The following is a 19,178-nucleotide window of genomic DNA, read 5'->3' on the forward strand; positions in this document are numbered from 1 at the left end:
CTAGTAATAAAGTTTACACGTTTGAAGCATTTGCGAAGTGTAATAAAAGTAGACGAAGTATTGCGTAGATCTAACTATGTATTTCTTTTAACATGCTGAAAGTTAAAAAATATAAATTCAGAATTTAAAGTTTCACCATTCTTTTAGAAGATGCTGTTAAACTATAATAACCATAATTTTTAATATTTTTCGATGAAAGAAATATTGTGGATACTTATAAGATTAAAATCCATCCAAAAGATGACAGTTTAGACAGCAATTAAAAGCTCTGATTTTACATATACCATATTACAAATATGTGACGCGTTGTAGCGAACGTTGTTTTCTCTTCAATTCGACATACGACCGATTTGCACCAAATTTTACATTCACCATCTTTTTATACAGTGACACGATTTTAGGGGGCGTCCCAAAAGAAAAATCGCACAAAAAATTTTTGACAAGCACGAGGGTCGTTCAATAAGTCCTTAGAAAATCCAAGACCTGATGCTCGTAGCATCGAAAATGGTTTGTTTTTTGTAAGCATCATGACTCACTCTAGACAGATATCAATGTCTCAGTTATATCCACCACATGGTTTCATTTTTATTGTCGATTGAAGCAAGAAACTTCCTCTTGCATCAAGACAATGCACGGGTGCACACCTGTGCAGTTTCGATGGCCAAAATTATGGAATTGTATTTCGAATTATTACAACATCCACCGTATTTAGCGGACTTGACCCCCAGTGACTTTTTTATGTCCAAACTTAAAAAAATGACTCGGCGGACAACGATTTACGTCGAACGAGGTGGTCACCGTACAAACAGATGCCTATTTCAAGGACCTTCCGAAATCTTACTTTTTAGATGGCTCAAAAAGTTGGAGAAACGTGTGGAAAAGTATACAGGGCTAAAAGTGAGATTATGTTGAAAAATAAAAAAAAAAAATCTACCTAAAATAATTTGTTTCTCTATCTTTTTCTAAGGACTTATTGAACGACCCTCGTACAACTAAGGTCTACCCTAGCGGCCGTGAAAGAAAATCTATTCGCCCGCGTCCTTAAACAGAACGTCATAATCCCCCGTGAATCTCCCGTTTGCGATACAGCTGCCGCGTGCAGATCCCGCGTCCATCTCGGCGCCGGTCGCGCGCAGTAACGATCGCACAATACCGTATAGCCCTTATTTATAGGGTAGTAAAAATTTAAATAAATTCCCACCCCGGACACAACCGTGGCGCTCATAACGCGCAAAGGGTACGTCGTGGCGGCGGTTATTTATTCACTTAATGCAAAGGCAGAGCTGTTTCGCCGTCGCGTTCGAAAGCGTCATTATTCGATTTTCGGCGAAGTTTTACCGTCCGTTGGGACCCAAGATCGCGGACCCGTAGACGAGCGTCCAGTAGTAAATTTTCACCCTTCCCACCCGAGCCGTAAATTTACCATCGCCTTTCAATAGGACCACGCCAACGGAAGGATCCACGATCGCTGGAGAACCATCCCCCTCCACTCTCCTTCGCTTTCTCTTTCTCTCTCTCTCTCGCTCGTTTCTCGATCGTTCTCCTTTTATCTTTCCCTTTTCACCTCGGGGGCCTTTCTCTTTCCCCCCCACGCGTCGGTCGCTTCTGTTCATCGATGTCGCTCCGCCGCTTTCCTTTCGTTTTTTCTTTTCTTTTTTTGTTGCTTTTCGCCGCAATGGCGATTGCACGGTCCCGCGCGATGGTGGCGATGACGATCGGGAGTGGTAGTGGTGGCAGGACGCCCGTGACGGTGATACGACGAGGACGTCGGCCGGTGGTTAGCACGCGGCGATGGTAGTGGCGGACGGGTCTTCAGCGCGGAAAGAAAAGGCACCGATGCGATGGAAGGAGGAGAGAATTCTCGGCAAGGCTGCGAATTCACGGGGCTTGGGCGTGGACAATATTTATGTCCGCTTCCTCCAACCGTTATTATTCCTCGTTTTTTCCCTCCCGTTCCGCCGCGGGAATCCGTGTTGCTCCTCGATTTTCTGCTTCGTTTTTCCTTTCGGCGAGAACCCGTGTTCCACGACGTCGCGTACGCATTCCCACCGTACGACTTCTTAACCCACTTGCTCTATCGCGAACGATAGCCTCGTTACATATTAACGCATTTCCCGTTAAATAAATATATTATTATGGTAAAAGTGTGTTCAAATTAGACACGTGAATAATAGGTCAACGGCAGCGACACCAAGGCGAGCAATTGGAGCTGGCCTAGGTGAAACATGTTTGTTGTATGTGCGTATGAGTGCGGAATTCGGAGCAAGGAACGGATGTACGACGAGTGTGAGCGATAATTAGCAGAGAAAAGTATATCTTATAGAAATCGATATACATTGGAGTTGTTTTCGTCATTATACCTTGCCGGTGATCAAAATGCAACATTAAGAATAACTGAAAATCGCGCAGATAAGGTAGTACGCGATCTACGTTAATATGTACGCAAGTAAACAGACGCGTGACATCTATTGTCTTGAGACAAATGTACCTACTATCTATGTATGTATATCTATATCTATATATCTATATTATTTTATATATATATATATATATATATATATATATAAAATGAAAGGCCTGACTCACTGACTCATCAACGCCCAAGCTAAGCCCTTGGACATAAAATCTGAAGTTTTGCATAGAGGTTTCCTTTATGATGTATACAAGGAATAAGAAAGGATATTCCGAAATTCAACCCCTAAGGGGGTGGAAAGGGGTTGCAGCGTTTGTATGAGGAATATTTTATTTGTGGTGTTAATTAAGGCTTGCAATGTTTTTTCTAGCTAACCCACCCAGAAAGTCTATTAAGCAACACCTGTACTTGAAACTACTCTAAGACAAATATCATACCAAACATTACTTAAACTACGTGAATATATAACCTAGAATTTAGGCCATTAAGTATTTTTATAAAAATCTAAATATGCATATTCTTTGTTTGTTACGGATTCAGAACTGCATATAACAAAATCTATGTAGTATATGGTACTAAATAACTCTAAAAAAAAACAGTACATGCTAGTACTGTATGATTTACCGATAAGTCCACAACTAGCAGACCTAGAAGAAACGTTTTAATTTTTTCTCTTCCTTTTCTTTCTCCTATCTCGTTTCAACCCTCATTACCAATACCCGCAACTCCTAATCTAAAATTGGTAAAACTCATATCTTTTTATGACGATCAGTAGGACACGATGTAAAAGTATTCCCTGCAGCACTTCCACGCGATCGGAAATTCTTTAACAAATAAAAACTGTGCGTGCATTTATTCGAAATATATTTTACAGCCGACCCACGCGTGACACCTGTTGGGAAGGTCTGATCTAAGGGTTACTAGCGCCATTCGAACGCGTAGCGGCGGCTGTGCCTTCTTCTCGCGGCGGATACGAAACAGGACGCTTCTGTGCGAACCATCGAGTTTGGGCGTGGACGATATTTATGTCCAGCCGAATTTTTAACCGATCGTTCGGCCAACGATCCGGCGAACCGTTCCGCGCCAACACCCTCCGTCTCGCGGGACGATCTCCGTCGATGGTCCTTTTTCCCGTCCAGCAAATCGGCTGTCGCCGAATTTGGCTCGAGGCTCGTGTGGTGCCCCACCTTCGTCGTGCCAGACGAGGATCTCGATGTCGGATCGACATCAATCTGACGCGGAACCAGTTACAGAATGACTTTATCAATCTCGAAACCGATCGATCGAGAAAATCTTCTACACACGAGACTCGTGCAACGTGATTCGCAACGACACGGCGCAACCGATGAAGTCATCCTCCGAGTATTTTGTACCGTCATTCGGAAGGCACGAGAAACTCTCTATGAGCGATTCTCAAGGTTTGTTTGATCCTCGATCTCGAAGATCCGGCATCGACAACATTTTACCTTCGATCACTGGATGCAAAATAATTTATAGGAAGAATGGAATAGGAATTACAAGGTTTACATCTTGGATCCTTACTTTTTAACCTTTTCATAAATTGAGAACTGCTTTAACACTAGATTTACGAACATTGATTGCTTGACCACTTTTCGATGATCGAAGGGGTTGAAAATCTGACAAAAAGATAAATAATGTTACGATCATACATCCGATTTCACCTTTCCAAAACTGTCGGATCTGGCGTCGTCCAGCCGTTAACAACTTTCCGTAGTTCGATCCTTGTTCGAATAACTTGCGCCCGGTGCCATAAGGTCGTCGCAGACGTTGCTGCCACGCATTCAAACTAGTTTCAAAGATCCACACGTGGGCTCAGATACAAGGATTATCAGCGATCGCATCGTAAATCCCCGTTCGCCTATCTCGCCAGTCGTCGCCGAAGAAAATTACCCTTTCCTAGGAAATCGAGCGGTTAGCAACAAGTAGGAGGGTTCGGTCGGGAAAGGGTCGGTCGAGTGATAAATTTGTAAAAGCAATTTAAGATCGCGACGCACGAGGCAACCAGCCGTCCCGGGGCGACGGTCCCCGGGTCCTTTTATCTGCGTCCCCCTTCGCGCGAAACGTACACATATCAACTTTTTATCTCGGTCGAGACAATTCGACAACGACCACGCGTCCTTATAAACAGACTATGTTGGCATAAGTATCCTCCCCCCACCCTCACGACGGACGTTCCTGACGCCCCGAGCCACGTGGAATCTTTGTACCGGAAAAACTCGCGCCCCTCGTCCCCTTTCACGGCGTTTTTTATCGTTCTTAGCCGTTGTCCCGCGAATCCTGGATAACCGACAGATAAAACGGGGCGTTCGCGAAATATTTGATAAAGCCTCGTCGATCGTGTTGCCGGGACGCGACGTCAGGGGCCGCGCGATCCAAATTTACGAGGCAGATTGCGAAATTTTCGGCCCCGAAGCGTACAACTTCGTGAAATGATGTTATCGCGGGAAACGGTACGACGCCGGATATTTTTAGGCCCCCGACACGGAAACCAGACGACCGATTCGGGAATAACTATACGCGGAGTCGAAACATAATTTGTCGAAACGCCCGTATAGGTGAGTATAGGTATCTTGCAGCTTGTCACGGGGCCGGAGAAATTAAGCTATCTCAGGCACGGAACGATACGCGTGTTTCGAGATATCGACGCAGGGAACGAAACGAGCAATTTGGAAATAACCGAATGCAGGGCGTAATTTGTCGACGAAATCTTAAACAAATTTGGCGTACGATACGGATTATTTCTTTATTTCGCGCGGAACGATACTTCGGGGACCGAACGACACACTTAATTGCACGGAAGAGCGAAACTCTTATCTGGGTACAAATTTCGAATAACGAATAAAAGATAAACAACTTTTTCGCCGATGGTCGTTGAAAATTATGATTTCAATTATCGAACGAAGTAAGTGTTTAACGGCAGAAAAGTAAGAAACGTGTTTGATCGAATGAATTTTAATAAAAGTCCATATTCACCTAAATGTCGACCGATAAAGAACGTTTTAGTCGTGTGAACTTAGATTCAAAGGATAAAACTAGTTTCTAAAGTTGCTCCCTCAACGTTGTCTTAGATATAGAAAGAAATTATAAAATTCCGAAGATATCAGAACGGTACAAATCTCAAAATCTCCCTTATACTTTAAATTATCACTAGACTACGGATGTTTATGCATTTATGGGAAATTTTAATTCTCAGAAAACTACAAAATGCACTCAATATGCAAAAATATGAGAAATACTTAAAGTAAGATATAAATTATTATATTTAGGGGTTGAGACAACCCTCTACAAAGCTCCCATTACACTAATTCTATTAATAAAAATATGAATTTGCATTAAGATCCGCAGTCTAGTTAACACGTCAGTTAACACGTTCACTGCCAGACTAAAACCATAAAATTGTTTACGAGATCAAAAGTTTGATTTTAGACTATTGTAAACTACATAACTTAAAACTTATCATAGTATAATACTTACTTTCGTAACCTCACTAAAATTTATGAAACCTATTCAAATTTATTTTTTTTAACATTTCAACTTGAGAATTAATTGTTTTAGTTCCACTGTTAAAAGTTCTGTCACCCATGTATGGGTGACGTGGCAGTCAAAGTGTTACAAGGAAATACTTATGAAGGAGAATTAACGAAAAATCATGATAAATATTTGAGATTTCGAGGATTTGAGAATCCCTACCTTTAAAAATTATAAATTAAAATAGAAATAATTAACGATTGTTCGTTTGAAATTTAATCACCCTTTCTGTATTCGCCACTGTACGTATCTCTTGCTTTCGTGACCACTCTGTAAGCCTGCTTAGCTGCATCGAAATCAGAGTGGAGGAGAAAGATACTTTGTGAATGTTCCATGTGAGTGCCATCGACGATCCAGAAGCTACTAAAGATTTCATACGTGTCGCTATCGCGTGGACGATTTCATTGGCGCGGATGGAAACACCCAGGAAAGAGTAGTGCATTAAGTACGAACGAAAAATTATTTAACACTAAACCTGCAGACACTTTATATATACTCATTCCTACCATGACCGGTCAAATGATTAGTCTTTTTCTCTTTTACAAGGCAACCTATTTCTAATGTTTGCAAAAATTAAAAATCTGTACAAAAATATTCAATAATTTCACTCTAAATGTGCATACTTAGTATTTTAACTTCATACAGAAAATTTACGAACTACGTCGAAATATTTTAATTTTCATCAGATAGGTGATAAAACGACCTTGAAAACGAATTTTATTTCAAATCGATACCATAGTTAGTTTCGAAGAAAATAATTATTTACGAAAAAATGCTGGCATTTTCAATTAAATAAATAATTTATAATTCAGTTTTATCGCGCACCGGTTGTATAATCAATTGCTGAAACTTCCTTGGACGTATAGAGTCAAAGCAGATTTCAAGATGAACATAAAAGAGAGCATAAGTAATAATAGTTGTTATATTCATGGGATAGAAGATGAAACGCCCTTTAAAATGAGTGATCATTCATGTCGATAGCGTAATTAGTTCCGGAGATATAACAATTTTTGTTTCAAGTTGATCGCGTGATTAGTTCCGGAGATATAAGGGTTCGAAGCATTTGTTTACTTTTCATTGTTGACATCTGCTCGAGGTCAATGACAGCACGTGTAAATAGTAAACAGTGCGTAGCAAAATAGTCCAAGTTATAAAATTATCTCTTAACATAAATTACGATATCTCGAAAACAGAAAGTCAGATCGACATAAATCAAAAACCATTTTAAAGGGGAGGCTTTGCCGCTTGCAACGATGTCTCAGTTATGCAGAAAACATGATTAGTTTCGGAACTGCACACATCTAAAGTTTGACTATTTTTAATACGCGTTGTTAGACTGCTAATATAGTGGAAACTAAAGATTTTCTCTTTTCATCTTAGCTAATCAGAATTTGATACCAAATTTTGTCCGGTTTTTTACAAAAAAATATAAATATAAATTCTACCGGTCGTGGTAGGTAACCCAGCCCACATATTTTTCTCAGAAAACAAACAATAAGAATATAATTGAATATTGAAAAATTCATTGTACGCATACTATAAGAAAAGTCGTGAAATTAAATAGCATTAAAATAACATTGTATGTTAGAAATTCTAAACGATATTTTAAAAACGGTCATTTGACTGATAGTGGTACGTTTAGTGTTAAAGGCTTCATTCCCAACGATTCTTTGCGACGGACGAACCACTGCGACTTCTCTTTTAGTGCGGTAGGAAATATTTCACCGCAGGCCGCAAACGGAAAGCAATTATGGAACACTAAAAGCGGCAAAGCGAGAGGCGAGCGAGCCGCAAAAGATGAGAGACTGCGCGGGAGGCGTAAGACTCTTTAAAAAATATCTCGATGCTTCTTCGACGACCAGTGTTCGAGAGAATAATGTTCACTGTTATCGAAGACTCGTTGCTTTACCTGGCACAAAATAATCAAACGATCGGCACACAATATTCAAGAATTATTAATTCGAACAGACATAGGTTTTCAATATAAATCTTCTACTGGATATCCTGATCATTCTTGCGTATTTTAGTAAAATTTCTTTTTTATATCTTAGATAGGCAATTTGTTCAATAAGGACATTCGATAAATTGTGATATCAGAGTCTGATGAATGTAGATGTTTTCCTTGTAGAAATAAAATGAAACAAATATTCTACAAAATATATCATCAATTTATTAAATCTTACTTGGAAAAAAGAAAACATATCAAGGATATCATGAATATATTAAATCTTACTTGGAAAAAGAACATTTTTTCACGTAAGATTTAATATATTCATGAATCGTTGATTTTAGTATATGTAAAATTTCAGAAATCCCCTCAATTGATATATGTTGTTTGTTTTCTACTAAATTACAAATTTTATCCTAATATTACTGGCCTTATCTTAAATCTTACTTGGAGAAATGTACTTTTTCCCAAGTAAGATTTAATATATTCATGAATCGTTGATTTTAGTATATTTAAAATTTCAGAAATCCCCTCAATTGATATATCTTGTTTGTTTTTTATTAAATTACAAATTTTATCCTAATATTGCTGGCCTAATATTTCTGTTTTATTTTGTGAGTAGAGTCGTTAAGGGGCCTTTCTACCTTGTGGGATTTAAAAAATTGAATTTTTTTTGCATTTTCTTTTAGTATGTAGTTTCGAAAATCTATCTACCAAATATTACATTGAAATTCTGAAAACTAACGAAGTTATAGTCTGCTGTAATGTACCACGCGCAGGTATAACCGGACGTAAAACTTTAAATTGCCTTTCTACTTTGTGGGATTAAAAAAATTGAATTTTTTTTGCATTTTCTTTTAGTATGTTGTTTCGAAAATCTATCTACTAAATATTAAATTGAAATTTGAGAAACTAACGAAGTTATAGCCTGCTGTAATGTACCACGAGCAGGTATAACAACTGGACGTAAAACTTTAAAGCTGTTTTTCTCGAAACTACATTTTTATTAAATAACGAAAAAACTATTCAAGATATCAACATGAAATTTACACAGTATCTTTAGAACTGGTCTCCCTATAGCATGAACTAGGATAATTACGATATATGCAATACTTCTTTTATTAACAAAAAAGCAACCGAATATATGAAAAATATTCAGTATTTTTTCGTAAAATAGCTAACATTTTGCCATTTTTTGTTTTTTTGAAAAGATCCTAGTTCATGCTATAACCACACTCATCTACATTAAGAATATCGTTGGTTTTTGGATTTTGGATAACTTGTTCGCAAGATATCACATACGCAGTCGGGCGCCGTTCCTAAAAACTGTTGTTTGTTGATCAACAAAAACAGAGTAATCAATAGATATTATGCGTTGCAAAAATTCATAAATATAGCTAAATATATAATAAATGTATCTACAAAACACGGAATTAATCTCTCTTTAATAGCCCGTAAAAAAAAATCACAAAAAAACATGTATTTTTCGTGCCTACAAGGTAGAATGGCCTCTTAAATAAAATAAACAAAAAGGCAAACGCATCGTTACAATTTTGATCAAAGTAACCGTGCATGCGACGTGCTTGCGATGATATTCAAAAGCGACACGTGGCCTTCCGCCGTAAAAGGGTTCTCTCACCCCCTGATCCGCGTTGTCGCGAAACCGCGGACCACTTTGCGATACGTATGCAAATATTAGCTGTATATTAAACGGAAACTACAATTAATTAAACGTCGAGGTACTCGTTCGAGGAAGAAAAAAAAGGGCTCCGCGTCTCGGATTACTGCTGCGAACGCGTCGGCCTCGTAAATATGTGACGACACAGGATATAACACATGTTGCCGGTCGGGGCGCACATGCATTACATTGCCGAAGCGCGTCTTAACTAATCGGAGTTATGGTAGCTGGGCGGTCTGCACCATTTCGCATTTCAATGCATACACCGTCGTGATTTGCGAGGGCGAGCCGTATAGTTGGTAGATAGCCTCTTCTCGTTCCGCCACCTTTTTCTTTCTTTCTCCGTTTTGCCTCCTCCTTTCGCCGGCCACATACCAGCGCCTACCTCGAACCTTTCTTCCTACCACCGGGGGTATATATCGTGGCATTGATTTCACGCGAAAAAATTCTTTAGTGCCGGCTCTCGGATCCATCCGTACCAGAGAGGACACGTTGAGCAAACACGAGTCAATCAGACGATAAGTAACCATTTCGAGACGGTGAAACCGATAAAATCGCCGATTATTGACCGCGACTCGTATTTCTGTTTAAAAACCCCTGCACGGCCAAGAGTTTCGAAACCTCCGTACGGCACAGGCAATAAGATTCCGATGCTTTAAAGGTTCGACCGATTATTGCTTGGCAGAGCTTTACGAACCGCCGTATACGGAATGTTACGGCACACCTGAAGACACGTGCTGAACGAACGCGATGTTGCGCGCCCTGTGCGTGCAGACTACTGTCCGCGAGTTCAGACCACCCGTTAGTCGATTCAAACATGTTTAGATAGAATTTTTAGTCAAGCTTTCTTTACCTTATTTCTTTGGTGGATTGGATCGGTTTGGAGAATAGGTATAAATTGTTTTCAGAATTTTATTGATTCGGTAAATAAAACAATATTCCCCACAATATTCTGAAATCATTCTCTGAACACCAACTCGCGGATAAAGCACACAGATAACATATACTCTAATCTTTATATACTTACATACTTATGTAATAATTATCCGCGAGTCGATGTTCGGAAGATGATTTCAGCAAAATTGTGGGGAATATTGTTTTATTTACCGAATCAATAAAATTATTCGAATAACTCATATATAAAAAAATTATCCTAGTAAAAAAATTTTGTTGCTAAAGAAGGGTTTTTTTCAAACCATTCAAATAGCATACAAAATATTATTTGTGCTTTCACAATTAGAGAAGATATTTAGGTGGCCTTATTTAGGTGGACCACCCTGTATAAGTATACTTATATACTGTTTATATTTTTCATGACTACGATTATACTTACTTACTATAGTGTATATGTAGCACAATAAATACGGTGGATATAGAAAGAAAGAAAAAAATTATAGTAATTTTAATATAATATTAATAATGGCTATGTATCGAACAAAATATAGGAAGAATAAAAAACGAAAATAATTAGTATTTGAAAATACAAGAAAAGTTAGATGAAAAAATGGGGGAGATGGATCAAAATAAATATTTAGGTCATTTTTTAAGAATGTTTCAGGTAAAGATTGCATCAGAAACGTTTTAAATAAATCATCTGCTCAATTTTTGGTTCAGTTTGTGAGGTAATTTAATAACGTAAATGTTAGATAGTACTTTAAGAAGAACTTTTCGGTATTATTCCTAAACGACTTATGCGGTACACTATTCATACTATTGGAATGAGGAAACTTCTACGCAGACTTTATAATAGATTGCATTACACGGAATTAAATACTGGAGATAGACTTCTAATGAAATTTATATTCCGAATAAACGCAATGCTACCCGTAGAGATTCAGTGGCCAACCGACAAGGATTCAAACTGGAAGTAACGATGCGGTGATTGGAAAAGATACAGTAGCTGAACGTCGACTTATAAATGAACTAGTACTCTTCTAGAGTTTGAATGTCGATATATAATCGAACTGGTTCTTTATTGGAGTTTGAATGCCGATATATAAATGAACTAGGAGTCTACCATACTTCGAATATCGATATAGAAATGAACTGGTAGGCACTCTATTACAGTTTGAATGTCCACTCAGAAATGAACTGGTCGAGGGTCGAAAACATGCAATGGATTCATCATTACTGTGATTTTGTAGTCGCTATAATCGAACCCATATAAACGAATTAAGTGGTTTTATTTATTTTGTCAACAATTTTATATAGAGAGTTGAAACATTACGCTTCGACTCTTTTCATGTCCTTATCAGATTATCTGATACGCTGTTTTTTCTCGCGTATAATTTTATGAAGCAACTCTACAAAAGTCAGACACAGAAAATGTCTTTTCAAATGAAGAACAAACATTAAGGATATATAAAATTATGTACGAATGTAATATAATAGCTTATTAATATGACGGACATTACGAATATTAGGTAGTTTAAATTTTGATTTTGTAAGAATCCTAAAATATTAAGGTGAAATTCATAAAGCTGTTTTAACGATAAATAATCGATCTTTAAATTTTAAACGCATTTGTTTCAAAATCGATTTTCTCAAGTTAGTGAGTAATTTTTCTGAGAAATTATTTATGCGATCAATTTGAAATTCAATGTGTATATTCATAATAATATTCTGTATCCTGCATCTGGAATATTTTGTTCTTTAGTGCTTTTTTTAAAAAACATCAGTAACTGTTAATTTTGTCTTTATCTTCTACTTTCATTTAACTTATTGTAATAGGTGATCAAAATTCTGTCCCACCACACTGATAGATTGTCTTGAAGGAACAATGGGAGACTGTGTTGTACGTTCAAATGTTTCAGCATTGATAGCAGCACGAAGTACATATTGTTTTTCGTGTGCTCTGGCGTTGTTGGTTGGTCATTACATACAATTTGTTCCAAGTATCAATAACGTCCAATCTAGTAATTGGAAAATTTTGTATTTGAAATTTGTAGGTTCGTTTTAATTTTGAGAATGGAAGCTCATTTGAAATTCATGTCATGTACGAGTATTAAAAAATATATATATACACTTACATGCAAACAAACATCGATGAGCTTATAAAATACCAAAAGAATAACCACGAGAAAAAAGTATTCCTTGCAAAATATATCTTTCGACAAAATTTTAATTGTGTACAAAATATTGTTTCTTCCGTCACGATTGGAGAAGAAATTTAGGTGGGACACCCGGTATTGAGGAGTGTTGCAGCCGAGGAACTGAACTCCGAAGAATGTTACATCTGGTTACGCAGCAGAACGTGTACGACAAAATGCGTTGTGCGTGTAGCGGTAACTCGATAAACACCGCAAATACAGTTTCATTTAAGGGTCAGCTAGGAGACTAGAAAAATAACGACATTTTTACTCCTTGCGTAGTCTAGCGTTATAGTTGTTAACATCCACGTACAATTGCAATACCAAACAGCGAAATAAATGCAATGTAACCCATAAGTGTGTGCTTAATACCCACACTCGTGGCAAGGCGAACCATGAGCGAAAAAAGCGTGCGTTTGTCTCAAGGGCGTGCAAACATTTGACAAAGACGTCGTTCGATTTTTACAAATGGCGCCATAACGCCTCCTGTTACAGAGCGTCTGTACACGAATGAAACAATTCAGGGTGAATCTTATTTTTCAACTTTGGAAATTTTTTTTTGAGACTCATTCTGGAGTTGTGACACTAGATGAAAAAAATAACCTATGCAAAATCTGAAATTGATCGAACAACGGGAAAACGTGGCACATCGAAGTTGACAATTTTTTATTTTTATATTATTATTTAAATGCTTTAAAGGAAAGTTGATTTCCATTTACGTTTTGATTTTTTGATGGTTTGTTCAGGGGGTTTATAGTTTTTTCTTTGGTTTTATATCTGGAGTCTTGAAATTTAATATTTGTTTTTTTTTGTACTTTAACACGTTCACTGCCAGATCAAAACCGTATAATATTCTGTACAAGTAAAATTTTAATTTTAGACCTTTTCAAGCTACATAACCTAAAATTTGATCCAGTACTTATTTTCGTAACCTTGTTAAAATTTACAAATTCTATTCAAATTTATTTCCCCCAACGTCTTGACTTGAGAATTAATTTTTCTAATATCCTAATGGTAAATCCTGTCACCCATATATGGGCGACGTGGCAGTCAAAGTGTTAATATTGTTTTTCTAAAAATGTTCTTGATTGCTGAGTTTGAGATTATAGGTGCTATGTTGGATAATGATTCATTGGGCCAGTAACACCATAAGGCGAACTTCTATGTTCGCATTGTTAATTAATATTGTTTTGTGTTTCGATGTGAGACTTGTAACTGTTTCTTTACCGTTCAGATACATACAGATTCTTCCGTTGGAAATCCTTGACAAGTATTTTATGGTTTTGGGTCCTATTACGTTCCCAACTGCTAGAGTGTATTCTTTGATGGTAATACAATCAACTGATTGCAGTATTATTGCTCGATCTTCGGTTGGAGTGTACTTTTGTTTCGCAACGTTTGCGTATGAGGTTCTAGATATGGTTATATTGGTTTTTCGGGCGATATTTTTATTTTCCACTGGAATATATTGGTTTGTGTCGATTTGGGCGAGGTTATAAGTCGAGGTTTAGAGTACCACTACTGTTGTCAAACAGCACTTGCTAACACTACGTATTTACGGCACACGTCAATGGTACGAGCTAGAAGTAAACACGTCCTATTGCGTCGGCTGTCGAAACGAGACTCAAAAATATACATATTTGTCGGAGAAACCGTTTCATTGATAATTTCTCTAGGGCGACTTGTATTAGGTCCTCTCGGGTGGCCAAGCCTCTGTCTCGTTATTCTATGCATTTCTTTTTTCTTAAATCTTTGAACTAAATAAACTAATAATTGTTAACTATCACACAAACACTTTAACAACGCGAAAGAATGTACAACGTTACCCGATGAGTCCTTTGCAGGAATTCTGTTTTTAATTTTCCCGCACGTCCTTTCAGTCCGAAAGCCCTTTTATTTCTATTCTTTTCTTTTTCGAATACTTCTTTTTTTAAACGTTCTGGTACCAGGCAACCAACTCGACTACCTTCAAAGGCCACATCCAAACGTCAACGCCAACCAGATGCACGTTTGCGTCGTTATCGATGACATTCTTCGCATCGATTGAATTTAAATATCGATTAGAACCAATATAACTTTATTAACACAACGTGAAGTAACATTCAGTTTGAAAAGAAAAACTTTTTAATGGATTCCGACATATAAATGTCCCAAAATTCTTCATCCTCCACCACAATCACCGGACCTTAATCCGATCGAAAATTTATGGGATGAAGTGGATAGGAAAATTCGGAAAACATCGATTTCTTCAGTAAATGAATTAAAACAAAGACTCGAACATGAATGGGCGTGTATAACTACAGAATATTTAAAAAAAATTATAAATAATATGCCAAACAGGCTAAAACTTGTTTTAAAGCAAAATGGTTTTGCCACGAAATATTAAAATTATTCTATAATATTAAATAAGGGATAAAAATGAAAAGTGTCCGAATATTTTTGTGAGCCAAAAATGCAACATTACTTACTTTAATAGATTTTATTACACAACATATGTAAATTTTTCAAATAAATTATATATCTTTATAGACATTAATAAATGACTGATTGTTAGAAAAAATAACCAGTGTAATTGCTTTATAAATAACCTAAATATTGAGCCATAAAGTTAGCCATACTTAGTGTCCGAATATTCTTGGGAGTCACTGTATTTACGGCACACGTCAATGGTACGAGCTGGAAGTAAACACGTCCTATCGCGTCGGCTGTCGAAACGAGACTCAAAAATATATTTATATAAAGAACAATTTCATTTAAGTGTTCAGAAAAAAATTGTAATACAAGATATTTGTATTTCTTTGACTATACGAGGTCCATGTAACAACCGCGTGGAAATCATCGGTCGAAAGAGACAAAGAAAGCAAATCTAGCCGATGTTGTTGCGTCAGCCGCATTAACGGCGACCGCGAGGAAGACATTTGTCCCTATAACGGCACGTAGGAGGACAGTGGCTCGGTCACAAATATTCCGATGCCCGCTGCCGGTGTCCGCGCATCGAGGCGATCGTGGCAGCTCGTAATTCCTCTCGTACGCCCTAACCCGGCAGCCGTAATTTTTTTCGCCGATACGAGCCGTCGCCTCCGATTCGCCTCCTCCGACGCGCACCCACCGCGACGCGTTTTTCGGAAGCGCGTAGGAACCACGAAATCGAATTCCGTTCGGACGACTTCTGGTTGAAATTCGTTGGGACGCGCGGGGGATTCCTGGTCGTTGTCCCCCTTCAAGCTCGACGTTTAAAAGAAACGGTAATCCCGAAAATATGGGCACCCTTTATCGTAAATATAAGACGAAGCGTACTGGACGACATATTAGGAGCGATGGGATTCAAAATATTTCTGGGTGGCTCGAGTCGAGGAGCAAAACTTACGTTTCGATGCGCGTTCTAAAAATAGTTGTGGTCGAAAGATTTATTCAGTCTGTTATAGAAAATTATGATAAATTTTCTGAAATTCTTTCGAGTTAATTTTTTGTTAGTTTTATTAGAAATTTTGGCTGGTTTGATAGTCCTAGTGTTAATATAAGTATTACTTGTAATAATGTATATTATATTAACTAGTGTTGATATAAGTATTGTAATACTTATAATACAGGACTAGGACTACAACTTGTAATTACTTGTAATACTTATATTAACCCCTTAACGCTCATATTTTTCGGGTTAACCAACAATGATCAGTTTTCTTTATTGGATTTGTTTCTAAAAATACGGTTTTTGTTAATTACAATGTTGTATCTAACGTATAATTTGAAGGAAAACAAATATTATCATCCCTTAAACCGTTGGATTACACAAATATTGTTTTCCAAAGCAGTCAGACTCGGGCATGAACGTTAAGAAGTTAACACTAGGACTATCAAACCAGTCAAAATGGCCCAGTAATTTCTAATAAAACTGGTAAAAAATTTACTCGACTGAATTTTTGAAAATTTATCATAATTTTCTATAAGAGAATGAGTAAATTGTTGCATTGCATTATATATTTCTTCAGTAGGTATCTATCGTTTTAATTTCTTTGGTATCAATAAATACACTATAATTGTCGGTATTTCTGGCGTTGATAGGTGTATGCAAAAGTTTTAGTCCCTTTTTAAAAATGATTTTTACTTGTACAGAGTGTACCTACGTATTGCAAATTAATCTATGAAATATTTTCCCCCACATTGTACGACTTTTTGCCATCGTTTGAGATTCTGACAGGAGAAAATGACAATGGTTTGAAGACAATGAAATCGTCAAGCCATTTTCGTATTTCTGCAACATTTTGGAAGTGTTAACCGATTAAACTGTACTGCATTTATGATCTATTCACATGCTTGCAAACGTAACAATATTTCACAGACAATTTTTATTATGAAGCCTTAAAAGCAACGAAGCACAAATTATTAGACGAGCGACAATGTTCTGAGAGGTCATGCGGAATCTATTTCTCGTTTTTGCTAGTATTTTTTACAATTTAACAACGACACATATAGGAAAGAAATTGTCTATTTTAATAATAACGTATTCCATATCAGGGCAACCGACCCTATATCCTACTTTCGAGGTCTCATATCGTACTTTAAATAAACACTTGAAACTATCGGTTGCGTTCGATGCAGTTTGATCCACATTTTTCAGTTGAAAAAAAATTTTTAAATGAGCGTGTGCGAACTTCATTTGTGGCATTGTATGCTGAATGAATTTAAAAAAGGTAGTACAACTACGGATACGGTTAAAAACATTTGTGAAGTGTATGGTGAATATGCTTTGAATTTGAGAAAGTGTCAAAGATGGTTCTCCAAATTTCGAAAAGGTGATTTTAACCTTTCTGACGAACCGAGATCCGGTCGACCAACAGCGTTCAATCCTGAGGCATTGAAAGCTTTAATCGAGTTAGAACCACAATTAACTACCGATGAAATTGCTGAGAGATTAGGCAGTAGCAGCAGTACTGTCCATAGACATTTAATACAATTGGGAAAAGTATCGAAACTGAGAAAATGGGTACCGCATGAACTGATGGTTTCTAACCATATCCAGCGCATGAACATTTGTGCTTCCCTGCGAGATCGACAAAATAATCGTTCATTTCTCGATCAGATTATTACTGGTGACGAAATGTGTGTCTTATACTGCAATCCCAAACGAAAACGTCAATGGCTATCACCTGGTCAATCATCTTTACAGTGCCCAAAACCAGGGCTTCATCCCCGGAAAGTTTTGTTGCGCGTGTGGTGGGATATTAGAGAAATTATTCATTTTGAGCTTTTAAAACAAAATCAGACCGTAACAGCTGAGATTTACAGCCAACAACTTGAACATCTTCAAGCAGCGTTAATGGAAAAACGACCATCATTAGTGAATCGCAAAGGTGTTCTATTCCACCACGATAATACTAGGCCACACACAGCAAGGATAACAGTACAAAAAATTAAAAATTTCAATAGGGGAACTTCTGCCACACCCACCATACTCTCCAGATCTTGCCCCACGCGATTACCATCTATTCCGGTCAATGCAACATTTTTTAAGTGGAAAAAATTTCAACAATAGCGAGGATGTAAAATCAGCACTAAATGAGTATTTTAATTCAAAATCCCAGAAGTTTTTCGAAAATGGAATAAGAAAGTTGACTGATAGATGGGAAAAGGTCATCGAAACAGATGGTCAATATATCGATGATTGAAAATACATAAATGTAAGTATTAATTTTTTTCACCGAAAGTCACCGTCAAAAAACGACATTACTTATGGGATGACCTAATATAGTCCACTGCGCGACGTTCGATTGTCACCCTCCACAGGGGGCGCCGAAACCGCGCACACCACCCGCAAAGCGCGGCTTCCTTATCCCCCCCATAGATAAGGACAAATTATTACGACAGGACGTCAGCGGAAAGTGTCACAGCTTAATTAAAATCTCCCGCGTCGGTCCATGAAGCGGATAATCCCGTTCGAGGAAGCCACGCGCGCTTCCGAAGCCAGCGCGAAATGTACCCGCAGATTGCGGCGGCTCGTTCCGCGGCGCGCGGCCATCGAGAGGGATTTAAATCGGATTCGCGGCGGCGATCGTTTCGAATGGAAAACGAATGGTACGAGCTAGAGGCCGTTAAATTACCACGGCAATGGGGAATTCTCGCTGATAAGCAACGATAGACGCGCGGAGCACGAAATAATTGGAAGAGACGAGCCTTAACTCGATCAAGGCTGACGAAGCGATGGGACGCGCTCGGTGATATCAACGCCGCGGCGGCGATGCAATGGCGCGGCGATGATTCGTATCGCTGGTGCAGCACGGGTGCGACGGGCGTCGGAAAGAGCGCGGTTTCAGAGCAGCTCGCACGCAGACCAACCCGACATAATAAGGATATTTTGCATATATTAACGACTAATGGAGGCAATAATGGTGTATCGTCCTGGCGGTTCTACCGCTTTTGTCGGCGCGGCGGGGGATATCGGCGCCGATACTACCACGAACGATCGTACCCCGGTTTCCCGATCCTCGCGGACACACCTGCGCG

The 19,178-nt window shown here is 38.1% G+C and overlaps 1 protein-coding gene across 1 annotated transcript; it reads left to right on the forward strand.

The window, feature by feature from the left end:
* The first annotated feature begins 17,313 nt into the window (after nt 1–17,313).
* Nucleotides 17,314–18,210, forward strand: LOC122401791 (histone-lysine N-methyltransferase SETMAR-like). Its single transcript, XM_043404147.1, has one exon. The coding sequence runs from the start codon at nt 17,314–17,316 to the stop codon at nt 18,208–18,210; it is 897 nt and encodes a 298-aa protein (XP_043260082.1).
* Nucleotides 18,211–19,178: the final 968 nt, after the last annotated feature.

Source organism: Colletes gigas, unplaced genomic scaffold (assembly GCF_013123115.1).
Source record: "Colletes gigas isolate AHSC1104 unplaced genomic scaffold, ASM1312311v1 Colletes_gigas_Sc00028, whole genome shotgun sequence".
NCBI lineage: Eukaryota > Metazoa > Arthropoda > Insecta > Hymenoptera > Colletidae > Colletes > Colletes gigas.